Raw genomic sequence first — 24,418 nt, forward strand, 5'->3', positions numbered from 1 at the left:
CCAATCTGACTGCTTCTCGTCCTCGAGAAAAGAATGCTGTCCCAGTCCCCTTTTCAGGCTCACAAAGGAGGCCCCCAAACTGGTCCATGACAAGATGATTGAATGTCCGCTGAACGATGCTCATGTACATGCATGTATCCAACGCTGACCTGTAAAAAAATTAATGTTTACCCTGCCAAGAATTTAAAGACCAGAGATATTTTTTGCCTGGGGGAAATGCCACACGCTCTCTGAAGCCTTAAAGGGACATTCCGTGGTACTTGTAGGCTTGAGGGTAATGCTTTATACCTTCAATGAAGGGCCTTAAAGGAGCACTCATCAGCCTTATTTGGAGAGTGTTACTTTCTAATGAAGATAAATGATGATCCCCTTTGATGTGTGAAAATTATATTACAATCTAAATTTCTGGGGACTCCTGGGATTAAAGGTGCACTCACCGTTGAGTTCAGCAGAGCATGATGGTCTTTGTGATGAACAGGACATAAAGATTTTAGTTGGCACAGTAGTCTTGCAAAAAGTGACGGTGTCATCGATTCAATATGGTGTTAGAATGTAGGGATTGAACTTTAAAAGTTGAACATTTCTCAGTTTATGAATGGTTCCTTTTTTCAATGTCCTGGCTGGCTTTCTGAAATCTGAAATGCAATTTGTACTACTTGGTCAAATAGAATACCAGCAGGAGGTAACTTGCCTTAAAATCTGAGCAAAGGTCACACACTTGAAAGCGTTCCGTATCAAGTCATAAGAATTAGATAGTTTATTGAAGAATAAATTGTTCATTTGCTTGTTTTCTCAAGGTATTACTACCATGAAAACTTCCCCAGCGAAATTTGGGCATCTTTAAAGATTTTCTGTAATAGAAAGCTGCCCACATTTTTTTTTGTAATGAGAAAATTGCATTGACGCTTCGGGTAAGCAGGGAATAAAAATTCCCAAGGCAAAGAATTAAAAGGAACTGTCTGGCAAAGCCCCCCCAAAAATAGATTATGCAAAGCCCCTAGGGGATGGCCTTTAAATCGCTTGGCACACAACACCAAATACGCCAAGTCGATCTACTAAACAAACAAAACAATTCTATTTATCAGCGTTGAGGGCACCACCCCTTCTTTATAACTATTGGTCAAGGTGCTTGTTATTAGTTCATTATGGGCCTGCACCCAATCAACTTTTCTTTGGGGGTAGAATTCTTCTTTGTTAATTCCTTCAAGTTGGTTACCAGACAGCAACAGACAGCATAAGTACATTCATGCCTTGAGGGCTGTGGGGACCAGTCATAGCATCCTAGAACCTGATACAGAGTCTGACACAGCACAGAGTCATGTTAATTACACTTACTACTCGTAGCTGGTTCCCTGCTCGTGTACAGGTATAATTTGCTGATTGTACAAACAGAGAGTAATTAATAACTGTTTCCTAATTACAAGCGTGACTGTTTCACATGATAATGTTTATTTAAAATGTGCTACTGGTTACAATGTTGTACACTGTATACTGTATGTCCAGGACACCAGACCATAATGGCTGCGAGGAAGCATGATTTGCATTTTGTAGGTCACACATCAGTAACTGGTTCATTCATATTACTTTTTTGATTGGTTTATACCACAGTTTCATTAGTTGCACATAAAAATCTCAAGCAAAACATGCGAAAAACGTCATACATACTGTAAGTTTGTACACAATAGTGGTTACTTGTACCATGGTGGTTGGTACATTCATTGATCTTTTCACTCATTTTGTAAGGACTGGAAAACACTATGGGAACAAATGTATGACCTCTACAACTCAGTCTGTGGGGGGGGGCACGGCCAACCAACACTATCGTGGTTTACTGTGTCACCTAGAAGAGCGTTTATTCTTGTTCTCACAACACTCCCCCTTATCAGACTAGGCATGGGGGCTTCGGCTGCCACTGAGGACAGTAGATTGACTACAGAGGACAGAGCAACATCCTTTGTCACTCCACCTGCACGTCCTGTCCTCTGTGTTAAAGTTGAACAGCCATGGAAGCAGTGAGTTCGGCTTCAAGAAGTGGGACCTAGGAGGAAGTCATTGAACTGGTGAGAAATTCCTGTCGGGAGCCTCATTTTAACTGTTGCTTTCAACCCTCGTGTGCAAGCTTAGAAAGTTGGCCAGTCACCGTGTGCACTGGCGTGAACCCCAGAGACAGTCTGCAAAGACCAATTTCAGATTTCATCCAGCGTGCTACTTATTTTGTCACCGGTTCTCCTTGTCACCAGTTCTCGGGACACACCACGATCTAATCAAACATCAGGGTAATCAGAGAACCAGGACTGAATGTGGTAACCGGAGAACTTTTATCTTCCAAACATGCAACAGTACCGACCCCAAGGAAACCATTTTTTTTAAGCACCTTAATATACAAAATGCCCAGGGGCACAAAATACCCCAAACCACACTCCAGATAAGCTGCTTGTGAAAACAAAGGCTTTCTTCCTGTCTCATCACCTCAACCTCCCCTGTTCATCAAATTTGTCCTGGTTGAAAGCGGTCCTGTGCGGCAGAGCAATTTCTTCTTCTCCCCACTCTCTCCTGTCCCCTCCACTACTCACCTTGCCCTAGGGGCGAGAAATGAAATGATTGGGATTTTATGGGAACATTATCTGGGCTAGCTGTATTGTCTGGGTTGATCAATGCCGACGAGACTTGTCAGCCAAGCTGTCATAATTGCATTGTGAAATTGTTTCATGTCTAGCCCCAGGTTGCCTGCGGGCGAGATGATCAACTAGGTCTTGGTGGAGTAGGGATTTATTAATACTCTAGGGTCTGGTAATGCGTTCACTCTGGATAAAGACAGAACAGGCAAGATTGCCTACCAGAGAATAACCTGTAATGCATGATTTGATGATTTTAAGATTCAAGGAAACCAAGTTGGAAAAAAGTTTACTAATATACATGTACATCCCTGGGAAAAAGTGTGTTGGTATCCTGTCAAGATTTGTTCTTGTTTTGGTTGGTAAGCATTTTTTGCTGACAATTTGATTACATGTAGCTGAGTACATGTACGCTGGGTACCAGCCACAGACAGTATACCGATACAATGTACATAGACATTGTGGTATGTTAGCTTGGCTGGTAGTCTTGTTATGCTGAGTATTTCTGTGCTAAGGGAAGTTGTATGCTTAGTAAATCCTCAAAGTTGGACCTCTTGATCTTCTCTCCGAGAGTTGATTTGTTGATTCGAAAAGCAACAAGTGTACGCTACCAAAACCCAGCAAACACAAAGTCTCTGAACCTAAGGAAGATGTGTCTCAGCTAGAGTGCTTGGCTAATTTGAGCTGTGGAAAAAAACTTTGGCTCCGATTACCACACCACACCAGCACCATCTCTAGTTCCTGAACTCTGTCTGTAAGCGAGGTTTCATTTGGAATCACTAGCTGGTATCTGCTCAGTGCAACCTATGTGTGCTCTTCGCATCAGGGACCCTCAGGGGCAATGGATTGGAAGGGGCTTGTTGAGCTGTTTAGGCAGAGTAGCCCTGAGTGCCTCATAATGGCTCACCAGCCCTCCAGCTCCCTTCCCTCCCTGGACTCTCTGCTTTGTCGACATGGCTTTGTTTTTATTAGGTGGGCTGCGCAGCTGAAGTCACAACCACGCGTGCAGATTTCCGGATATTTTCTATTTACCCCGGATGCAAAAACAGGGCGTGACATTGTCTTTTCCCACCGTGGGCTGTCAGACAGGTTGTCTCCCCGTTTGAGGACTTGTCCTAGAATTCATGCCTACCAAGGGCTGTGTTGTAACGTCGATATGTGAGCATGAGTTGTAGTTGTGTTGCCCTGTCTGCAGAGAATTGGCGTTTGTTTAGACCCAGGTTGCATTCGTCTCAATTTCACATTCAGTTTATGTATAGTTCATGATACTGTAGACGTGCCATTCTTTGTCCAATTTGTACTTGTAATTCTGACCCAGGTTGTTTTTGGTCATGCACATGTAATCAAAGTTGTGAGCAAGGTTGTAATTGAACTAAAAATATTGTGCAGTACATAGTGATAGAATTGTGGTCCAGATAAATGTGGTTATCATGTGGCAGGATGGGGATTTTCTGCTCCTACAAAAAATGAATGATTGTGTCTGACTCATATCTTTTGGGAAATTCTCAACGTAATTCTCAGATGAAACTACATGAAAATATTGTTTGGAAGTAAAACTTGGTCTTCGTGGCTGACATCCATTCGATGGGCGAATCTCGCTTTCAAAATGTAATTTAGGATCAGCTCTAAAACAGATATGGTTTCATAATACAAAGATTTTATTAAAATTTGTTGTTGCACTAGAGCAGCTTTATGAGAGTAACAAAAAATTCACTGTCCAGTGTTTTTTGTTCTTCATGCAACTCCATATTTATGCAGAATTTTAAACTTGTCTAACGTACAGAATGAGTGTCCACCCCAAAATACACGCAGAAGGAAGAGTGAAACCGGGACATTGTTTCAGAGCTGTTGAGCCCCAAAGTCCCATTCATCTGTCATGACACAGGGAGAATTTTTTGTTTATAGAAAAGAAGTTTCAACTGTAATGTGATTCCACTTTTTCCTGCATGTTACAACAAATCATTATTTTTTTTCCATTGTATCAACCTTTTTCAGTGTCATAAACATCATCCATCAATGGCTAACCTTGCAAATTAAATTTGTCATTAAATATGCTGTGATAAACATGTATAATTTTTTTTGTCGTTTCCAAATTGCAAATGTGTACCAAAGCATGACTTTGTTTCCATTTGATAAAAAACAATAATAAAGCCATTCATAAACAAGTAACAGAAAAACCCTTTCTTCCAGAAATTTGCCTTAAATTTTCAAGATTAATGCATTTCGTGGCTTTGTTCAGCTCGGAGCCAGGAAGTAATGATCCATAACAAAGTAATGGGTATTCATTAGTCTAGACCCCCTGACACTGCCTGCAAGTGAGACCATGACATGTGTCAGAACACCAGTCTTGTCCCTGACCTGGGCACATGTTTTGCAGTGGTGGGGGTTCCTATTACGATCACACAAGCCAAAAGAGAGTTACACAAATTTTTCTGTTACTTTAAACCCCTGATCTTGTGTCCCTCCCACCCCTTGAAAAACAAATTCTCTAAGAGACCACCAATGCAAGTCTTGAAACTGTAAACGTTCTGTTTGGTTGAGCAGCATTTTAGTAGTGCATACATTGTAGGTCCCAGGGTCCAATCCTGTTCTGGTGAAGTCTGTCCACTCTAATGATTTGTTGGACTTGGATTTGGTGAACCATCTTAGCATTTTATCCTCTAAAGTTCCTAAGGCTTCCAAAATAAGTTGAAGTCCTAGGTCAAATGAAGCACAGAAAGAAATTTATTTATTTTATTTTATTTTTTATTTCAGTTTAAAAATCTCCAATACAAAAATTTATATTTAGAAATGTTGGTTCAGATTGAAGCAAATTTGCAATTTATCCAACTGAGTAACTTTGAAAAGTCATTGACTAATTTAATTTTAGACCCCGGTTTCATGAATCTGAATAACCTTATTTCCTAACATCTGTTTCGTAGCTCAAAGTCAAGATTGTGTACTTTACTTACAGCCCTCAATGAAAAATGCTACTTTAAACAATATGCCACCTGAGGCATAGTACAAAGGGGTTGAGTGTGGGTATATGTCATGCTTGGAAACATTGCCAGGATTTGAAACGAGAACAAACAACATCTGAGCGTCAGAACTTGCTGGAAATTGCATTTGAATGTCCCCTAGGTCCCCCTTAACTGGTTCCCTCATTATCGCGTCTATTAAAGTTGCCTCTGTTGCCACCGCAGAAGAAATCTTAAAGAATTGACTCTGTATGCCATCTGCTTAATTGAAAATCTCTCACTTTATGTCTGCTATCCCTATCCGGCAGAGCGACCATGGAGGATGACACATTTGTTATCAGGTCATCTTCATGTGACAGCGAGGGCCGAAAATAAAAATTTGATGAGATGGTGAAATTTGGTGCCGCTTGGCCACCTCCTGAATTTCGAGCCAGGCCATTGCTATAGTATTTTCCCAAGACGCATATCGGTGAGCATACTGGAGGCAATTAAACAACAATTTCACCGCCTAATTACCTGCTACTCATGGGGCTTCAGCTTCAAACATGTACATGCAGAATCGTTCCTGCGGCCTTTCCAAAAGGCTTCACGAGAAGCTTGCAGAGGTTATTTTCCCCCATAAAATTTCCCTCAATAAACAGATATGATTGTAAGTACTGTTGGGGTAGTGAAAACAGGACCCAGGGGCAGCTCCTGTGAAGCGTAGTTTGCCAATTCAGTGCACACTGTGTTGTTTTTGTAAGCAGATTTTTTTTCTCCACAGAATTTACAAAGTGTTGAAGACTGTGAAACCACCCACTTTGCCTGAGTAGATTTAAGTGCATATTGCTGAAACAAGATGTTCCTAATTTGTTTTTCTTTGTTGATTAAATACAAACATGAAATCTTTCCAGATTTTTTAGGGGTAAATTAACTGTTACCTGGGGTTCATCTCTGAAAATCCTCCTTTAATGTGATGGAAAATTTTTGTTGAGAGCTTTGCAAGACTGCATAGAAGGTGGAGTGCCTCTCGCTGCTATTTGGAAGAGGCTCCTTGAAAGTTGAAGACCACAGAATGCACCATAGTTGACTCTGGAATGCTCTAGATATGTATGTTCTGCTTGTCCTACCCTCACCATTTCCCAGGGTACCCAGGGGACCTTGTCTGACCGACTAATGCCCACGGACATGTTCCAATGTCATAGTAAGCCTCCACCCACCACGCTTTTTAGCTAATTCGCCAACTCCCTAAAACCACTAATTTGCCCTAATTCGTGCCGACGTTTCTCTGAGCACGCATCTTGGTGCGTAAAAAGCGTTACCCATGGGCTATCATTTTGCTTTTAGACTTGTTGCTTGTCAAGGCTGCTCAGGCACAGGAGAGAAAAGAGGAAAATTTAAAACTGTATTCGGAGAGAAATTGGCCTTGTACACGTACATTGATTGAACAGGCAAAGCGATTGCGTCATAGAAGTTTGATACTTGAAAATTTGTGTGGGCATTCTGCGAGTTCGGAGGACTTAAACTTTACGTCGAAGGATATGCCGTCGGAAGTGGATGTCAATACTCAAAAGTACATGCGTACTCGTACACATGTTCTTATCTAGATAATCCTTTGGATGCCTGAAGACAGGATGCTAATCTCCTCAGCTGTGTTTTGTCATTGTGTGTCATGCTTCGGAGCCAGCATTCTTCAAGTAAATAATGCAATCCTGGGTCCTTTGGAGGAATGGTCTGTGATTGCAGTTGGGTGTTGCTTTAAAGTGTGAACCTTTATTTCCTGCATAGCACAGTGCTGTCTTGACCTACATATACCTGTATTGTATTTTTTTCTCCCTGCTCTTCCCTTTTTTTGGTCCTCCCTCCGTAAATAATTTGAAGACAGGGGCATGTTCATGCTTGGAGTGTTGCGAACGTGCGATTTATTACCGGCCAATAGATTGGTGCTGTGTGGTGCGGTAAGCTGGAGGGAAATGCGTTAGTCGTAAATACCCCCTGTCACTTCCGATACGCATCCGTGAAATGGTGAAATTGAGCAATCGATGCTGGCACACGCGACATGCATCTAAAAAAAGAGGGGGGGGGGAGTTAGCTGGAAATCAGGTTTGCATGGAGATTTTTATAGGTGAATACATTCGGGGCTTGCTCTTTTGCGTCGTGGGTCGGGGAGTGAGTTTGTGTGCTGTAGGTGTTTAGAGGCCGGAGTTGGCTGTAGTTGGGTGGAAGGACGGGACGATGAGAAGAAAGGGAGGGTGCAGCGGAGATGACTCAAGACACGAGCTTTAAAAAGTGGCTCGTCTTCAGGAGTTTTAAAATTCATTGGTACATGTTCATTGATACATGCAGTTGCCTTGAGGCAAGACATTTCTTGATGGATAAGATGACCATGGAAAAATGATTGAAACGTTGATTTATCTCTTAAGGAGTCTTCTCCCTACATACCTCAGAGACGGATTATTCTTGGGAATCTTTTTCTGTCCAACACCGTCCATCCGTTTTGTGTGAAGTTTACACCCAAAGACAGCTGTGCCAATTTTCCAGTTGACTGTTACCGACGCAACATACCTGTACAGCAGCATGTGCTGTCTATGAACATGTACACTGAAATGCATGCAACCAATTCGGAATCTGTAACTTTGGATTTTCCAGAGGTCTCCTGGGACCGCAGGTTCTTGTTAAACTTTTCCTTTGGATGGGGTTTACTTTCCATTTACAAAATCATTGCAGATGCAAACAAAATGGATTTTATTCATGAATGTATGAAAAAAGAATCAGGCGTTTGTAAAGACGGACAGTGCGGTGAAAGGTTTATCTTTACTGTCATTCTCTTGAGCTCTTGGGAGAGGAATAACTTGCTGAGGGTTGGAAGCAGGAATTACCATGGAAGTCTCGGTTTATAATGTTGGAGTTGAAAAGTTATTTGCGTGCATGTGAGCTTGATCTGCTGCGATCGTGGGGTTTTGTCCCGAGTAAGTGGTTTGGATTCTTGTTGGAGAGTAAAATGTTGAATTATTCATGGGCAAGCGGGCAGGTTGGGGGTTGTCAGTACAATTTGAAAATAACAGGCTGGAAATTTATTTCTTGTGGCTTTTCTTAGTGATCTTGTCAAATACCAGAGTGGACCACGATAAATATTAAAACTGTCTTTTGCTCCACACCGTATTTGCCATGTATGCATGGAAATGTACTTTAAGTTTTTCATCATTCAGAAACTTAAGTTTGTTTTGTTGCTGAAGACAAAAGTTCATGCAGCTAAATCACCAGGGCGGGCCTTGACTGCAGTAAGGGGTAATTTGTTTTGTTAGGCAAATTATTAAAGAACTGAGTTATGGGGACATTTCTCTGTCCTCACTACATATTCAGTCCTCACAAAATTGGTAAAATGTCGTTTGTTTGTCGCCAGATCATCTGTTGGCCTGATCATAAACTGAAAAAAAAAAGAAAAAAATTTAAAAATAACAGATGCATAGATCATTTGTGTCTGAATTTCTGGTATTATTTTCTTCAGTTCATCAATGCAGTCAAACTAACATTTGCAGGTTTTGGCATCCTTTATTACCCCGGCAGCCTTGAATCACTCAAGCTTAACGAGTCGCGAGGTATCACAAAAAGAAAATAAGACTTCAAACCCTTGTGCACGTATTCCTGGTTGTTAGGCTGCCCACATAGAGTTCTTGCATGTCTGTGAATGTCGCTCTACATCAGGACTGGCGTAATTAAGTGATTCGGACAACCGATGCAACACTTTGCTCTTTGCATCGTATTCCCTCCATGACCTTGACCCATCGTCGAGGCAAACATCTACCGTACCTCCCACAGTACCTCCCCGAGAAAGAGATGTTCATTTTTATCTGATTTGGACTCGTCTCTGTCCTGAACCCTCAGTCCAGAATCTGAGCGGGAAGGCAAATAACTGTCAGGTTTGTCACGCCTCTGACAAGAGCTGAGAGAGAAAAAATTACATGTACCTCAAACCTGGCATGTCCTTGACACAACCAAAGGTGGAAATCATATGCTGTCATTTGATTTGTGCTGGAAACATTTGAAGGCTGTCTGGAGCGACTGCGTAAAGGTGTTGACTGTGATGTTGTGTCAATTTGTCCTGTTGTCGTCTCTTAATACTGATGCTGGTGCCTCTGTATATTTTGTAACTGTTTATCTGCAGCCTTTTTTTCTTCATTTGCAAATGTACCGGTAATTTCTCTTTCCACTAATGAGCAAGTCCAATCCTAGACTTGTGGTCGATTAATGGTCTGTGTGAAATATGGGTAAATAAAATCTCGTCATTTAAAAGAAGAGGCTTCTACAGCCCGAGTAGGCCTACACTTTTGTTAACTTGTGAAAAGGTCAACCGGTAATCATCCTTTTCGTACGTATGCTTTCGGAGGAGTGTTAGAGAAAAGAGTAGGTTTTTTCACTCTGTAAAATGTGATAGTGAAAGACCGTACTGCCACATTGCTACTGGGGGCGTGTTTTTGTGACCTTGTGTTGTCAAAGAAATAACGACGTTGGTTGTGAATTCTGCGGTTCTTATTTTGACCAATCCTTATTTATGGCTCTGACCTAGGGGAACACCAATTTTGTGCCACTGAATCTGTCTGGAATTTCCTTAAAAAGAAAATGAGGAAAAGTGAAAAAAGGTAAAAATACTATGATTAATTACAGATATCCTAATCAGGAACTTGTTTCAGGTGGCCCGCAAGAAGGCTGAACAAGAATCGGTTCGTCATCCACAGGCAGCAGATGACATTGTTGTCATGTGTAATTTTCACTCAATCTCTGGCAAGTTTCTACATTGTTGTCAGGTGTTATTTTCACTCAATCTCTCGCAAGTTTCTACGCTGTTGTCAGGTGTTATTTTCACTCAATCTTCGGCAAGTTTTTACATTGTTGTCAGGTGTAATTTTCACTCAATCACTGGCAAGTTTCTACATTGTTGTCAGGTGTAATTTTCACTCAATCTTCGGCAAGTTTCTACACTGTTGTCAGGTGTAATTTTCACTCAATCTTCGGCAAGTTTCTACATTGTTGTCAGGTGTAATTTTCACTCAATCTTTGGCAAGTTTCTACATTGTTGTCAGGTGTAATTTTCACTCAATCTTCGGCAAGTTTCTACATTGTTGTCAGGTGTAATTTTCACTCAATCTCCGACAAGTTTCTACATTGTCAGGTGTAATTTTCACTCAATCTTTGGCAAGTTTCTAAAAGCTGCTGCTCTTCTCAAATTTTAGAAGAAGATTCTTGGTTCGCTGTTATGTAACAACAAATCAGAGGATACAATGATTCACTTGTTTTGGAGGCCAAAAAAGTCTGCTTTTCCGCCATTTCAAATTGGCGTTGAACCAACTACACATACGTAGTGCAACCTTTGATTCTTGTCTGGTCAGAACAATGACGTCACCCAGGCACAACCAAAGATTGTATAGTGCCGCGCAGTGGTTTAAGATAGATAACTTCACCATGAATATGCCTAAAACGTTGTTATCTCATGGGTGCCATTTGGGTGTGAATACGCTATGTTAACGAAAGAGGCGCAGGCGCCGCGACAGGCACGCACACTTGGAGGCTTGCGCCTATTCATTAACATTCATACTCAAATGGCGCCCATGGTGATAACACCTTTTTGGCCGAGTTCTCCATCGATACAATCTTTGGGCACAACTGCAAATCGCAAAAATAATCAACCAGTGATCAAGCAGAAACATGCTTCTGGTCATGTTTACAAAAACCTTCTGCGTCCAGTTCCACAGGTAGGTTTGAATTTAGACTTGTGTGCCCTACTTGCTCATGCATGTACAATGGAGGCTGCCATTATCACGTCAGTTGTTGGCGCTGCTGTCTTTAATGCCTCTGGTACTTTCCTTGAAACAGATTGCCTTTCCTAATCTGTTATCCGTAAAATTATCTGGGGGAGATAATCTGTGTGGTTTTCGTGCGCATGCATATTTACAAGTGCCTTTCTTTAATGGGATATATATGCGAGTATCGTGTCCAGAGATGTGTATAGGCTTACGAGTCGTATGTGCGCTTGTGTATCATGTCAGTTTCCAAGTGCCCCGTGGCATGGATTTTCGGCCGGCATTCGTGCAGAGCCACGTTTTAGGATTGGGCCGGGAAGATGGCGTGAAATCAATAGCTTCGGTTGGTAATTAAAGCCCAGTAGCAACATTACGGTGGTGGTTCTCATTGACTTGTGTCACTGGATCGCACAGCGGGCCCCGTTGTATTATTTCAAAAACCTGGATATTGCATGTATATGCACTTAACAAAACATCAACCAGAGTTCAGAATAATCTGATTTACAGATGTGTGTGGGCTTCTAAAATGTGACATGTAGACTGCAGACTTCCTGCTCTCAGGACACAAGGAAATCCTCGAAATGTTGATAAAAATCTTATCAAGGGAAAAGCTGGGGGAACTTCCCTGATTTTGTCGCATTCCTGAGGGTCAGACTATAGATCCAGATTGGATTAAGTTGTCCAGGTGCAGAAAATATCTAAGGTAAATCTTGTGTTTGAGTTAAGTAAGCAACTTCTGTTTCTGATCCTGATTTGTGGAATTGTTGGATATGGTGCATTTCGGTGTGGGCTGTGTATCTCAATCGCCTTCCAACTTCTGGCCAGTCAAAAACGACCTTCAAGTTTCAAATCGTTTACAGACATGTGTATGATGTGTCTGTTTCCATAATGGAGGTCTTGAAGAGATTAACTGGAAAAGAGACGGTAAACTGCCAGCTTCTTTCAACTGAATCCAAGAGAGTCGGCAAGGCCTGACGACAGCCGCTGGAGCGGAACAAATCATTACATTTACAAGTGCTGTGACCCTTTGCACCACTGCAAACCTGTACTTGTTACATGCTCAGCGGACTACAGTAACTTCATTTCTCCCTTGTTGCTCATATATAGTGCATGCACACCGTACAGCCCCCCTTCAATAAGCACCAACATCTGCAAGTCATGAGCTTCAAGAACCTGGCGATGAAAATTGGACAAGAAAAATTGCTTCAGTATTTATTGATGGATCGGATGTTTCCCTGCACTTTTTTTGAGGGGGAGGGGGGTTCGATGGGTGGGTGACTTCTCCAAGGTCACATAAAAGGTCTTAAGATGACAGACATTTGTCAAGTGCATTGTGGGATATGATGCTACGCATTCATGTTGAAAGGGCTGTGAGTTGGCGTACTTGAACTGGAGCTAAGGCTGTTTTCCATTACTCAACTTCAGCTCTGTCTCAGGCTTCAACTGTTTTTTTTAAAGCCGACTTTGAAGCTGTAAGCACAGTAATCAGTCTAATAGTACCACAAAACATCAAATAAGATGCAAGAAAGCCAAAAATTACAGTAATCCAATGTAATTTAAACACTTCAGGCCCACAATCGGGAATTGGTTTTGGGAACGAAGCCTGAGACAGAGACGAAGTTGAGTATTGGGTTTCTTTTACAGCACTGTGGGATTGATAGGAATTGCTGAAAAGTGTGATCACATTTTGCTTCCACCCACTAACGAGCAAATGTGCCGCATGATAAATTACTTGCATTTTATATGATTGTCTTAATGGGTAACATCTTTCCCTGTCTGACATTTTAATCTGTTAGATACAGCCCCCCGAGAAATATTACAAGGGCCATAATATTTTTTATAATGAAATACAGTAGTCTCCTCACCCCAAAGCATCCCCAGTCAGCCAAGCTAGAAATTCTTCACGTTTCACTAGCAAATGTGTTATTAATCCTGGAATCTAAAACCAAGTACGTTTTTATCCCATTTTCTTTTTCACTAAAAGCTTCTTTTTTTTTTCTGGAGAAACGTTCACTCTCCGGCAGTGTTGGCTACCCATGAAAAAATGTCACAAAGTTTGTCCTGTCTTTACATTGGCTTTCTGAGTTCCACCAAACCGTACTTACTAGTATTTTGTGGGCCGCCAAATAGATTCACCAAAACTGTCACCAAGCCATGCTCTAAACTTCCATTGTTCTCCTTACTATCTACATGTAAGTTTACCCCCATAGTCCACAAATCTGTACGAACACAGTGTATATGTGATGGGGTGCTACATGTACTTTATGACAGCCAGGTCTTACATGTTAAAAATCACATATTAGGTTGTACACTAGTAGTTGAAGACTCTTAGTGTACATGTATGTATGGGACGTGATTGCCTTTGTCAGGCTGTAACATCAAGAGTTCATTGCGAACTCCGAATCAGGCGAGCTGCCCAGGGAAGATCAAGCATGTAAACAGTGCTTTTGAGATCGAACTTCAGAGAAATCTATGTGGCCTACACGTTCTTCCGGCATATCTATTCTATGTAAAATTACCACCTACAGAGTCCCTTGCATGCGGAACCACCTCATTTTTTTTTTATTTTGTGGGAAAATAAAAATTGATTGGTTTGAAAATAATGCCCACGTTGAACTGCCAATTCTGTAGATCCACCAGTCCTTGAGGACACATCTCTTCTATCAATATTAAAATGAAAAAAAAAAATTAGCCTCAAAGTGGCATGGAAGAGGATTTCGGAAAAGTGCATATCTAGTACTTGTATGTACTAGACAAGACGGAAGAGCATCTTGTATATCAAGTGAAATCCTGGACTCGCCACATTATCATACAAATGGAATATCGTTCAGACTTTTCTGCCACTAGGGGACTTGCAAGCTTGCCCGGATAACAGTCTGATTTTTTTCCCCTGCTTTGCGGATCAGCATCTGATCCAGCATCAAATTCCCCCGACTGAGAATACTGCCACTCCTGGTCTGGAAATTTCTTACCTTGATCGAGATGAAAATTGCTGGCAATTATAACTTTTCAGGGATATTTCTTCGCCTCAAGAAAAACTACTAGAGAGAAGTCTTGTAAAGTTTGAAACATCTGAAATGCGGACTGAAGTCCACATCCCACTTGCAATTTCTCATTTGCATGTGTATACATGTACATTGATGAATTTTTTTGTCGATTTCTGTCAATCAATTAGTGTCTGTGATCAATGAGCCCTTGGAACACGCATGGCACAACTCTGGCAGCACCTGGGATGTTTGGCAGATCGCTTTCAGTGCCGTCTTGGGTGTTGTTGCTGCTCGATGGTGTCTGCTGATAAAATGCTTGCCCGCTGGCTGTTTGCACAGATCCATAGATGACACAGTTGCATGACCGTGTACCGATACGTATGGCAAAACGCGCACATGGGTCGTGTCTTTTTAAGACACAGCTTTTTTTCTTCCCTTGTAAGTGGATGTATCTGGAGTGCCTGTATTGATTACATCAGTAAGAAAACAACAGAAATTTGCCATTGACCAAGTTAATCTCTGAAATTTGATCAGAAGGGAAGACGAGTCAGTAATGGAAGCTGCTGGAGTTGGTCTGTGTTTACAGTTTGAAATCTTCAAGTCGAAAGCGGGAACTTGTTTTCACTCTGAACTTGGTGCCATTTTTTTTTTATTGAGCTGCTGATTGCATGAATTTGATTAGTAAAAACTGGTTACCAGTCAGAATGGGATGCAGTGCGTATCACTGGCAACTGGTTCCCATTTCTTGTCAGCATTTGCAGGTTGTAGGGAGTCTGCAAGAAAGTTACACTGCAGACTACCAGTAGGAAATGCAACCTACTGTATTTTCAGGATGAATTTCTCGAGGTAGGCCTGCACGTGTGGCATAAAATCTGTTGGTGTATTGATCAAATTACCCATTCAAGTCTTTCTGTGAAACCTTCCCTGCTTTGCAGAGAATACCCAACATTGCACAACAGAAGAAAAAAAGGGAATTTCACATCTGTGGTTGGATATGAATAATATGAAACAGAACAAATATCAAATGAGGGGTTTACTCAACAAAACCTGAGCATGTCGTGCTGAGTGATTGTTCCTGGTTTTGACTCGTATTTCAAACCAAAGCAAAAAATCCACTGACCTGACAGAAACAGGAAGTTTGGGAACCGTGTTGTAGGGAACTGCCACCGACCAATGGTTGCTCAGGAACTCTGCGTGTATGTCACATGATCACTTCTGCTTTTCCAAGCCACAGGTGTCGGATCCAAGACTCAGCAAAAAAACAGTTAAATGCTCATCAAAGTTATGGCATAGTTGGCTTCCTCTGCAGTTAGTTGTGGTAGTGTGTGAACGTGACATGTTTTGGGAATTGTGTTTGACGGTTCTTTGTCATTGTTGTTGAATGTCATTTTTGTGGCTTTTAGAGCAAACTTGCAAGAGTGTTAACCAGTGCATTATGGTATTTGTATACCACCTGCGAGTCTGCAGTAACTTCTGGCAAGTTACGAGTGGTCAGTGGTGTTGCAATTTTTCCTGCAGAGTACTTCTGGACTCCACCTGTGAAGTTTTCTGCTAGTGTTGTCTTCTTGTAGTGATTTGTACCAAAGAACGTTCAGTACTCTTTGAAAGACAAGTGGACTGGTTGCTGGAAGTGGACTTCTTGATTAAAACTTTTGCTAGAAACATATGTTAACTTGGCGTTATCAGAGGAGTGGAGTTAACTTGAAAAACTGCACTTGTTTGACTTACTCCTCATTTCCGAAAACTCTTTACAAGTGCAATCCGCCCACAACTGACCGGTAATAGCCTATCGTCAGGGTCTTGTAGTCATCATCGTCACAATGACCTCCAAAGATTTCAAGACCAGGTTTGCCAGTTTGAGGCGACGCCCGACGACCCAGCTCTCCAGCCAGAGAAGGGTCTCCATTTCCCTGGTGGGGCCCATCTGCCGCGAGGATAAGCCCTTTTATGCTGGAGAACTTGTAGACTTGCCGCCAGAGACGCAGGTAGGGAGAAGAAAAAAAATAAGAGAGGTCTTGCACTTGTGCAAAAAATTATGCTGAGCCTAGGCGTACAGGTACATGTAAACGTTATTCCTGTCCTTGAAACAGCTCATTTTGGTACAGTAATTTCCCCTAAAATCCCCAGGATTTCTGCTAGCAACCCTCCTTAATTCTTCAATACACTTCACCTTTATATACATGTACTTGATCAAGCTCTACGTCTACATGTATGTAAAGAAGTACATGTAGTTGTTTTTTTAGAAAAAAGGGGGAATTGAGACGACTGCTTTAAATTGCAGTATAGAAAGATTGAGGTACATGTACGAGTTGGTGTCCCATTTAAAGGCGAGCCAGCACCTTACTGAAGTCATCACACTTGAATCCCTGTGAGTGATTGGTCAGTTCACAGCAACAATGCTGTGGTAAGGTCCTCCATACGTATAGGCTGAGTTTGGGGGGCTTGTTCTCGTATGTTCATGAACAGTTTGATTTGTTTTTGGTCTGCCGCTCAAACACCGGGAACGTACAACCGGTTTTTGCTGGTAGTTAGTGACAAGGAACATGCAACATCCATGTACGTTATTCGAGAGTTACTGTTTGGATAACTGGGCTGAATTCTTTTCTGTTCAAACAGGAACATTCATTTCTGTGTTATAAAGAATACTTAATGTTACTTTTGCAAATTTCCTATTGTCTCTGGCTTTGTAAGCCATCACTGTTTGCAGCTGTTCAAAAATCAAAATCTTGCAAGTTTTTCTGTGTGTTCTTGTAAAACCCTGACGAGGAGGTGGTGTGTGATCCTGTTCCGAGAACAGTGTTCTTGAGTCGTGTTCCCACTGTTCAAGTGCGAGAACAAAACCTTTTTCAAAAACAGGCTGCCCGAACTCGACCATTGTGATACCCTGTCTGTCTTTCATTCCGAAAGTGTGCCGTTGCTCTTCTGATGAGTAAAATTATGTGTGGTATGCTTGGTTAATCAAGTTGACTCAAAGACAAGCTTGTTAACATAGTTCTGCTCTTTGAAGCATGGAAAATGCCGGCCCATGTCGTGCTCATATGTGTCGTTTTGTGTGGTGTGTGCATGTGTCGCTTTCAACAGCTCGGAAGTTGGGAAAGCATAATTACAATATCCAAACCACACCGTAAATTTTTACACACCCTCGTTCTACTATATGTTCTAAGAAATGGACCAGTTTTCTGTGCCAAGAAGAAGCGCATGTGAAGGAGTGTATACTACCCATAAAAGTTTTCCACACTGATATGCCTAGAGTATAAAATTAAAGTGAAACTTTTGAGAGGAACACAATTTTTTTCTTCTTCAACTAAATACAAAGGAGAACCCACGCTTGCAGCTTGATCAAAGCCCACTGTATTTTGGAGTCAGGTTTTAGATGAATGTCACACACATTTCGACGTACGTGCATTTAGTTTTACATGTACCTGCGTGGGGAAAATGATCACGTCAGAGTTCATGGAAAATGAAATGTCATTAAGCACAGGTGTCGTGTTTCACATTGAAACCAAAACCTTTCCTGCTCGTATATATGTACAATGCTCTCATGAAAAGGAAAGAAAAATCGAAATTACACTCCAGTCACATGAAGCGCTTGCTGCCGGTACTTTTGTCTTTCCTTTACAGTTTTGAAGCACTGTACTGAAATTATTGTTTAGGAAATTCCCGAGGGCTTGGTAAAATATGGTGGTTATAAGATCGACTGACATTTAATTCGTCGTCCCTCTCGAATCTGAGACCGAGTTTAGAGTACCATGTACTAGAGTTTAAGTCCCTGGTCCTGCTGGAAAGTATTTGATTTCCTTTGCCCCTACAGTTTCTTTTTCGAGAGAAAACAGTGTGCTCAAACAAGCACAGTCCCGGGTGTTTTAAATCTTACACTCTTGACATACCCTGAAACGACTTTGAGAACCAGAACACAAGAAATCAAAGCTTGGGTTCATATGAAACAAAGTGTTTTCAGAATGCTTTGAATGCTTTCTTGGTTATGTCTGCACAGTAATATAAAAGAATTGTTGTACCAGTGTGGTTTTAGCAAGCGCCATTGCCTTCCAAATCTTTTCCCCCTAATAGATCGAGGGTACACATGTCGTAAAACAAATCAGTGTGGGAAAATACTATTGTACAAAAAAACATTGAAACTGAACTACAAATTAATGACAGTATTATCGCACATGCAGCTTCAGAACTTCAGTTCAGGCCTTTCATGTGAATGTGTGCTAAGCCTGTGCAGTCAAGCCACAAACTCTAAATAGAGCCAAACAAAAGTCCTGAAAAAACAAGCATATTTAGAACAAACCAAATAAAAAGCCAAATTGTTTAAAAAATCATCATGTGGATTGAATATTTAGAACAACATCCACTCTTTGAAATGCAAGTCTAAAGACATTTTTTACAATCAAATGTAAGAATAAGCAATCAGAGGAGAATCAAATGAAATCAAAATCAAATTTTCCGATATAGACAGCACCATTCATCCCTCGTTATACTGATTGTTAGCTGTTCCGTTTGCACTGCCTGGCAAAGGGTCAACACACACACCAAGTTTTTAGACACTGACCTAGTCAAGTCTTGGCCTTTTGCCCTTCTATGCCAGTGGAAAAAAAGACTGTTGCAAAAAAAGCATACCGCCCTAGGCCGACTTGCGATTAATCCGGTATCCCCACCGCGAACACACAGCGTCCTAATTGGCCAAATTAGCCCTAAGTGTGCTCAATGCCTGCGCCTCAATTCAATTGCGTGTGCTGGTGACTGGGTGCTCTGTGTACTGTCTTTTTTTTGCCATGATTTTTTTTGTCGGAGCGGCGGCAATCATCTCGTTTGCTTTTTTTTCTTCTTGTTGTTGACGAAGCTATGACACTTATTTTACTGAAAGAATGATCCTTAATAGCAGGATTATCAAACAGGTTTGCATGAAGAGATTCAATGCTGGCCACGTTAAGCTGTTTATTGAGTTGATAACCCTCCCCCCCCAAAAAAAAACAGTATCAGTTTGGAACATGTCCCATCATCCACCATGAGCAGGACCAAGAGAAGGTGGGAACTACACTTTGCTGGTTCATGAATAACTACGAAATACATGAATTGTGGTTGCATAATTCTCGCTACAAGCATGGCTCTTTTCAACATGTGAGGGGGTGCTTCTGCTCAAGGCAGATTTGGAACATTCAGGATGTTGTGTTTGAAGTGCCTTGTTCTCATTCCGGAACGGGTGGCTATTCCACTGGAAACACTGGCATTCTCATCGGATGCTGCCTCAGAACGGTTTTAACACTAATCAGATCATTTCGGCCATTCTGATGTAGCTGGAATGGTCCAACAGAACACATGTTGCTGACTGTTGAGACACTCCCTGAAAGTCTTGTCTTTCTGTCCTGTACGTGCAGCTCTGTTGACGGTCACCTGCTGTTCTGACCAAAAAAAATGGAAGCAGAGGCTTCTTTTCTCAGACAACAAAGACAGAATCACTTCATTGGCTGGATGCCGTGGGATTGTTTTGTTTTGGGCAGCAAGATGAAAAGCACTTTTTGATTCAAACAATTCGCAAATCGTTCAGGGCCATATTTGTCCGCAGTTACACCAAATGTTGCAAAGGGCTATGCAGTCTTTCCTAGATTTCATCCTCACCAGTTTCCCAAACTATCCCCCACCGGTAGGCACACCACAAATAGCCAAGGCTTGTTGTGCTAACGGCCCATCATCTTTCCACTTTCCTGGACTTCCTACAACTCACAAAGTTTATTATGATATCAGATTCCCAAATTAAGAACGTGTTGAAACTCTCTCCCTAAAAAAAGAGGAGACGAAAAACAAAATTTCTGCACTTTTGGTGATATTTCAGCACTTGAGTAACTGTCTCGCCATGACGACATGAGTAGTTGATATAGACAGTCTGGATTGTGCCTCGTCTCTGCCGTAGTTTTGATAACAGAAAGGTTCGTGTTTGGCAAGTACTCTGTGTAGACCTTTAAACTCAACCGTTGGTAAAAACAGCGCACCTATGTATGCGCATTTTAAAAGCCCTTTCCCGTAAATTGCTCCCTGCTTAAAATAGATCACCGGTCTGGGGCAGATGAAGATGAAAGCACCTGAACATAACTTTCCCAAGTGTATTAAATGGATGGTAATAGTCACACAAGTTTGATAAACACGTAACAGTACCCGTCGTTTCGGAGATGGAGTGGTGGTGGAGTGCGAACAGCACCTCCCCCACTGGTAAATGTTCTGCGCGGAAAATGCAATTAACTTTGTGGACATTTCCGGTGATAGCAATTTTCCCTGGCAAAGCCCGTGTTACACTGATGATCTGGTGAAAAGCGCACGGCGTTTGTTTTTTGGCACGAACAGGCTCTCTCCGTAATGGAGCACCCTTTTGTACACAATCTATGCACTTTGCCGACGGTGTAGGGTTCACAGGAAAGGCTTTAGTCAGTGATGGAAGCCAAAACTCTAGAGAAATGCGTTAAGAGTGCGAATTTGAGGACAAGGTAAGATTCCACTCTCTTCCCCTGCCCCCACCCAGGGGTCCTTGATAAACATGAATGGTACGAAATGACCCATTTTCTGTGTTGATCTTACATTAACTGCGTTTCCCCCATGGTGTTTACGTTAGTTCTTTTCCAACAACAAGCCAAATCACTTTGTATCACACTTGTACATGAACATGTACCTCCACTAAGTCCCGAAAAACTTTCCCGCTTTAGAATCTATTTGTTCAGAGCAATTCTTTGACAACATGCATGCACGTAGTTCAAATAAAAATAGCCCCATGCACACTTTACACTGTACGTGCATTTGTACATGTAGATGAGTCTTATGTACAAGCTCCATTTATATTACCCGCACATTTAGAAACAAAATTCTTTTATACTCATTATCACTTAATTTTGATGTGCAATTTAGTTTTTATTTTGTAAGCATATTTTTATCACTTAATTCCAAATTATTTATTTGTCAATCGTCAAATCTAGGGCTGGATGAACAGATTTTCAAGTCCCAGTGTCGTCACTTTTGTTCATCCTGGCCACCCTTGGTTGGACTGTACTTGGTTTGTGTACTACATTGTACTTCCCCTTTCCCTTTCTTTCCATCTCATGACCTCCCTTACATCCCTTAACTCCCCTTTCACCCCTAACCCAAATCCCCGTCCCCCACTTTCTCCCCCTACACCTCTTTCTGACCCACTGCCCGCCCTGCCCCCCTGTATCCCCACTCTTTCCCTGTTTATTTATCCTTTTGTTGATTGTTATCATGTTGTGATGTTCTCCGTATTGTTTGCTGTATGTGCAGTGACCGAATAAATAACGATAATAGTAATGCCTCATCCTATTTTGTACTTTTTGCCCCCAAACAAACTTCCTATGATACTCTCCTAGTGTCTCACATTTCCATATTTATACTTGCCGATCGCACCGGTCGTTTGCAAGATTTTTTCCAAAGGAACAGAGAAACAAATATTTTTTCATGTTTCATTTGGGAAGTTCACGCCCAGTCATTTGCCTTGACTGTAAACCCTTCCTTGGGGCCTCGAACTTTAAAACTTTCCGCTGACAAGGTCGTTGCCCCTTCTCCCTCTTCGCCTGTCCCTTCACACCGAGAAAGAGAGAAAGAGAAAGGGGCAGGGAATGAAATTCAAACTGATTAAACTTTCCGTTAGCTGGTGACAGGATGCTTCATGCTCTGCCTCTGTGCTTGCTCAAACAATTTCTTGCATTATGAACCTTCTGCGTCTACACTGGTCCGTGCACCAACCCCCCCCCGCAAAAAATCTATACTTGGTGCTAGGCTTTTAAGCTGTATTGCATCGGCTGTTTGGATAGAGTCAATCAATGGAGTCAATCTGTGAAATGGCATCGTGGTCTTCCCCATCTGATTTTAAACGGTGCCAGAGTTTGTCGAATTGACCTCTTCTGCTATTGATGAGACTGTAAAAAAAAAAAAGCCGCGTAAGTGAAGGTGGTTAGTTTCTTTGTGTGTAGGTGTGCATGTTGACATTGTAGTGCCACTGGATTGGTCAGCGTTGTTAGTGCTGGTTCTCAACAGGATTATTACAAGCGTTTGAGCAAATAAAATGATTGTGTTGGTTTTAACGAGGCTTTTTTCTCGAATGGCGTTGACGCTCGTGCAGAATGAATCTGTTTGCAATTATTTTGTATCTCAATGGCTAGTGTCCAGTGGCATGAAGATTCGCACAACTTCAGTAGTCATTTCATATTGAAAGGCCAAGTTTGGGAGAAAGAGATACATGTAAGTTACGCCACTTAAGATGGATGGAAAGGTTTTGCATGATGTGAAAGAGGTTTCCAGCTCGTTGAGTTAATTGGTTTTTTTGCAGTCATCCCATTACTCTTTTTTTTTCACTTTGGACAAAAAAGCCTCAAATGTGAGAACTCCTTCGCGAAATGTCAAACGGTTTCCACATCGCTCATAAAAGCTTTTCCCATTGCCCGGTTGTCGGAGTTTCCCCTCATCAGCCCAGTCGGGTCTCTCTCAGCCCCGATTAGAAATTCACATTTTGTCAGACGATCATGGCGCCACACACACTGGGCGCTTGACACAAGCTTTGACAAGGCCCCGACGCCTAGATGTTCCAAGCTGACCCTGTCACTTGTGCTTTTCCTGTCTCTGGCTGCTGTCTGCTCCCCCCCCCCGCTTCTCTTACCGTAGCCATACCCATGTGATGTTGCCCAATACACGTACATGTACACTTCCAACAAGTCACTGTATTTTTACAGTGTACCACTCGTTAAGCTCTCACTGGTATCATCTGTACTCAATTATCCTCCAGTAGAGTAATGAACAGAATTGCATTTGAGTGGTGGCTGAGTATTTTGCTAATGAATGGTCATTGGAAAGCTTAAACCTTGTCAGGCAGATTCATCCATTCCCTGGTCCAAAGGTTTGGTAGAAATCTCAGAATCTTGTCAAATTTTGTGCCATAAACATGTTCAGGTACATGTTCAGGCGTGTTTTGATATTAAATCACCTGCGTCAACTTTTCAAACCCCAGTGAGGCGTGGAACTTCAGCAAGAATGTTAAAAATGAAATGATACTGTACTTTAATGCTCTGAGGTTGATATCCTCTGAGCTTTGATGAGGGGAACAAAACGTTTGCGAGAAACTCCATCTCACATCTACTTTGCTACAACTGCTTGCAGTTGAAGTAAATGTTGTTTGCAGCCCACTGCCTACACATTTGACGTCAATACCTTCAGTTAAGTCAGTCGTTCTGCTGCAAGAAAATATTTTGCAGTCCTGTTGAAAGATTCAAGCTTACGCTTTATGCAGTTATTCTCCTAAGCCATTGAAAAGAGAAGCAAGGAAAGTAAAAGACATTGTCTGGCGTTTCTGTGGAGACTATTTATGGAGATTGTGGACAGCATATTGTCCCCGCATGTTTTTATTTTTGGTAAAGTAAGGAGGACGAAACAAATGTGTCACCCTTGTTTACGTGGAGAGACCTACGAAATTGTTTCTTTGAGTTGGAAAAATATGGCAATCCCAAGAGAAAGTAGCCCATGTACAAGGAAGAGATGCTGGAGTTGTGGGCTTCGTTTAAGAAGCAGAGACAAGATGGACGTGTATTCCCAGTCGGCTGTTCATTCCAGGATGGCTCTTGGCCAAATCCGACTGTAACAGGAGATGCCAAGCTCGAACATATATCACTGTAAAATTTTCCATTTTTCAGTCACTTGTTATTGCCAGCGATGCAGGAAGTTGGCAAGTTGGAAAATAGGGATTAGTTTTTTTTTCCTCTTCTGGCTTTTGTTTTGGATGGCTGTTTTGTCCTTGATGAAAAAAGAGTTAATTCACGATGGTAATGATGGGGGGGTGGGAAATGTATCTGCCGGCATTTAGCGTCACTGTTAATTTCCCCATTGATCTGGGAGTTTCGTTGCTCCCCGTCCCCACGACTTGCCCGACAACCCCCTGGGAAATCAAACCATCGGTGAGCTTAGTTTTTTTTTTTACCCCTGACCATCCCTGAATATTCAGGGGCTGGTGATTATTCGATTGGGTATGTTTCGAGGGAGTTTGAATAGAAAACCATACCTTTTGCTCTTATTCTATCTCCCTCCTCGTCTCA

The 24,418-nt window shown here is 41.8% G+C and overlaps 1 protein-coding gene across 5 annotated transcripts in view; it reads left to right on the forward strand.

The window, feature by feature from the left end:
* The window catches only part of LOC110978845 (SAM and SH3 domain-containing protein 1-like), a 104,510-nt gene that overhangs the window by 16,582 nt on the left and 63,510 nt on the right, over window positions 1-24,418 (forward strand). Inside the window, exon 1 of one of the 5 annotated variants that reach the window (XM_022234137.2) lies at window positions 15,414-16,321. The exons of the other annotated variants lie outside the window; for them this stretch is intronic. Coding sequence (XP_022089829.2) covers window positions 16,157-16,321 — 165 coding nt within the window. The 5' untranslated portion in view covers window positions 15,414-16,156. Of the gene's footprint in view, window positions 1-15,413; window positions 16,322-24,418 lie in introns of those variants that run through there. 5 annotated transcript variants of the gene reach the window in all.

Source organism: Acanthaster planci, linkage group LG15, assembly GCF_054643075.1.
Source record: "Acanthaster planci isolate LZ-2023a linkage group LG15, COTS_SCS, whole genome shotgun sequence".
In the NCBI taxonomy this organism is placed as follows: domain Eukaryota; kingdom Metazoa; phylum Echinodermata; class Asteroidea; order Valvatida; family Acanthasteridae; genus Acanthaster; species Acanthaster planci.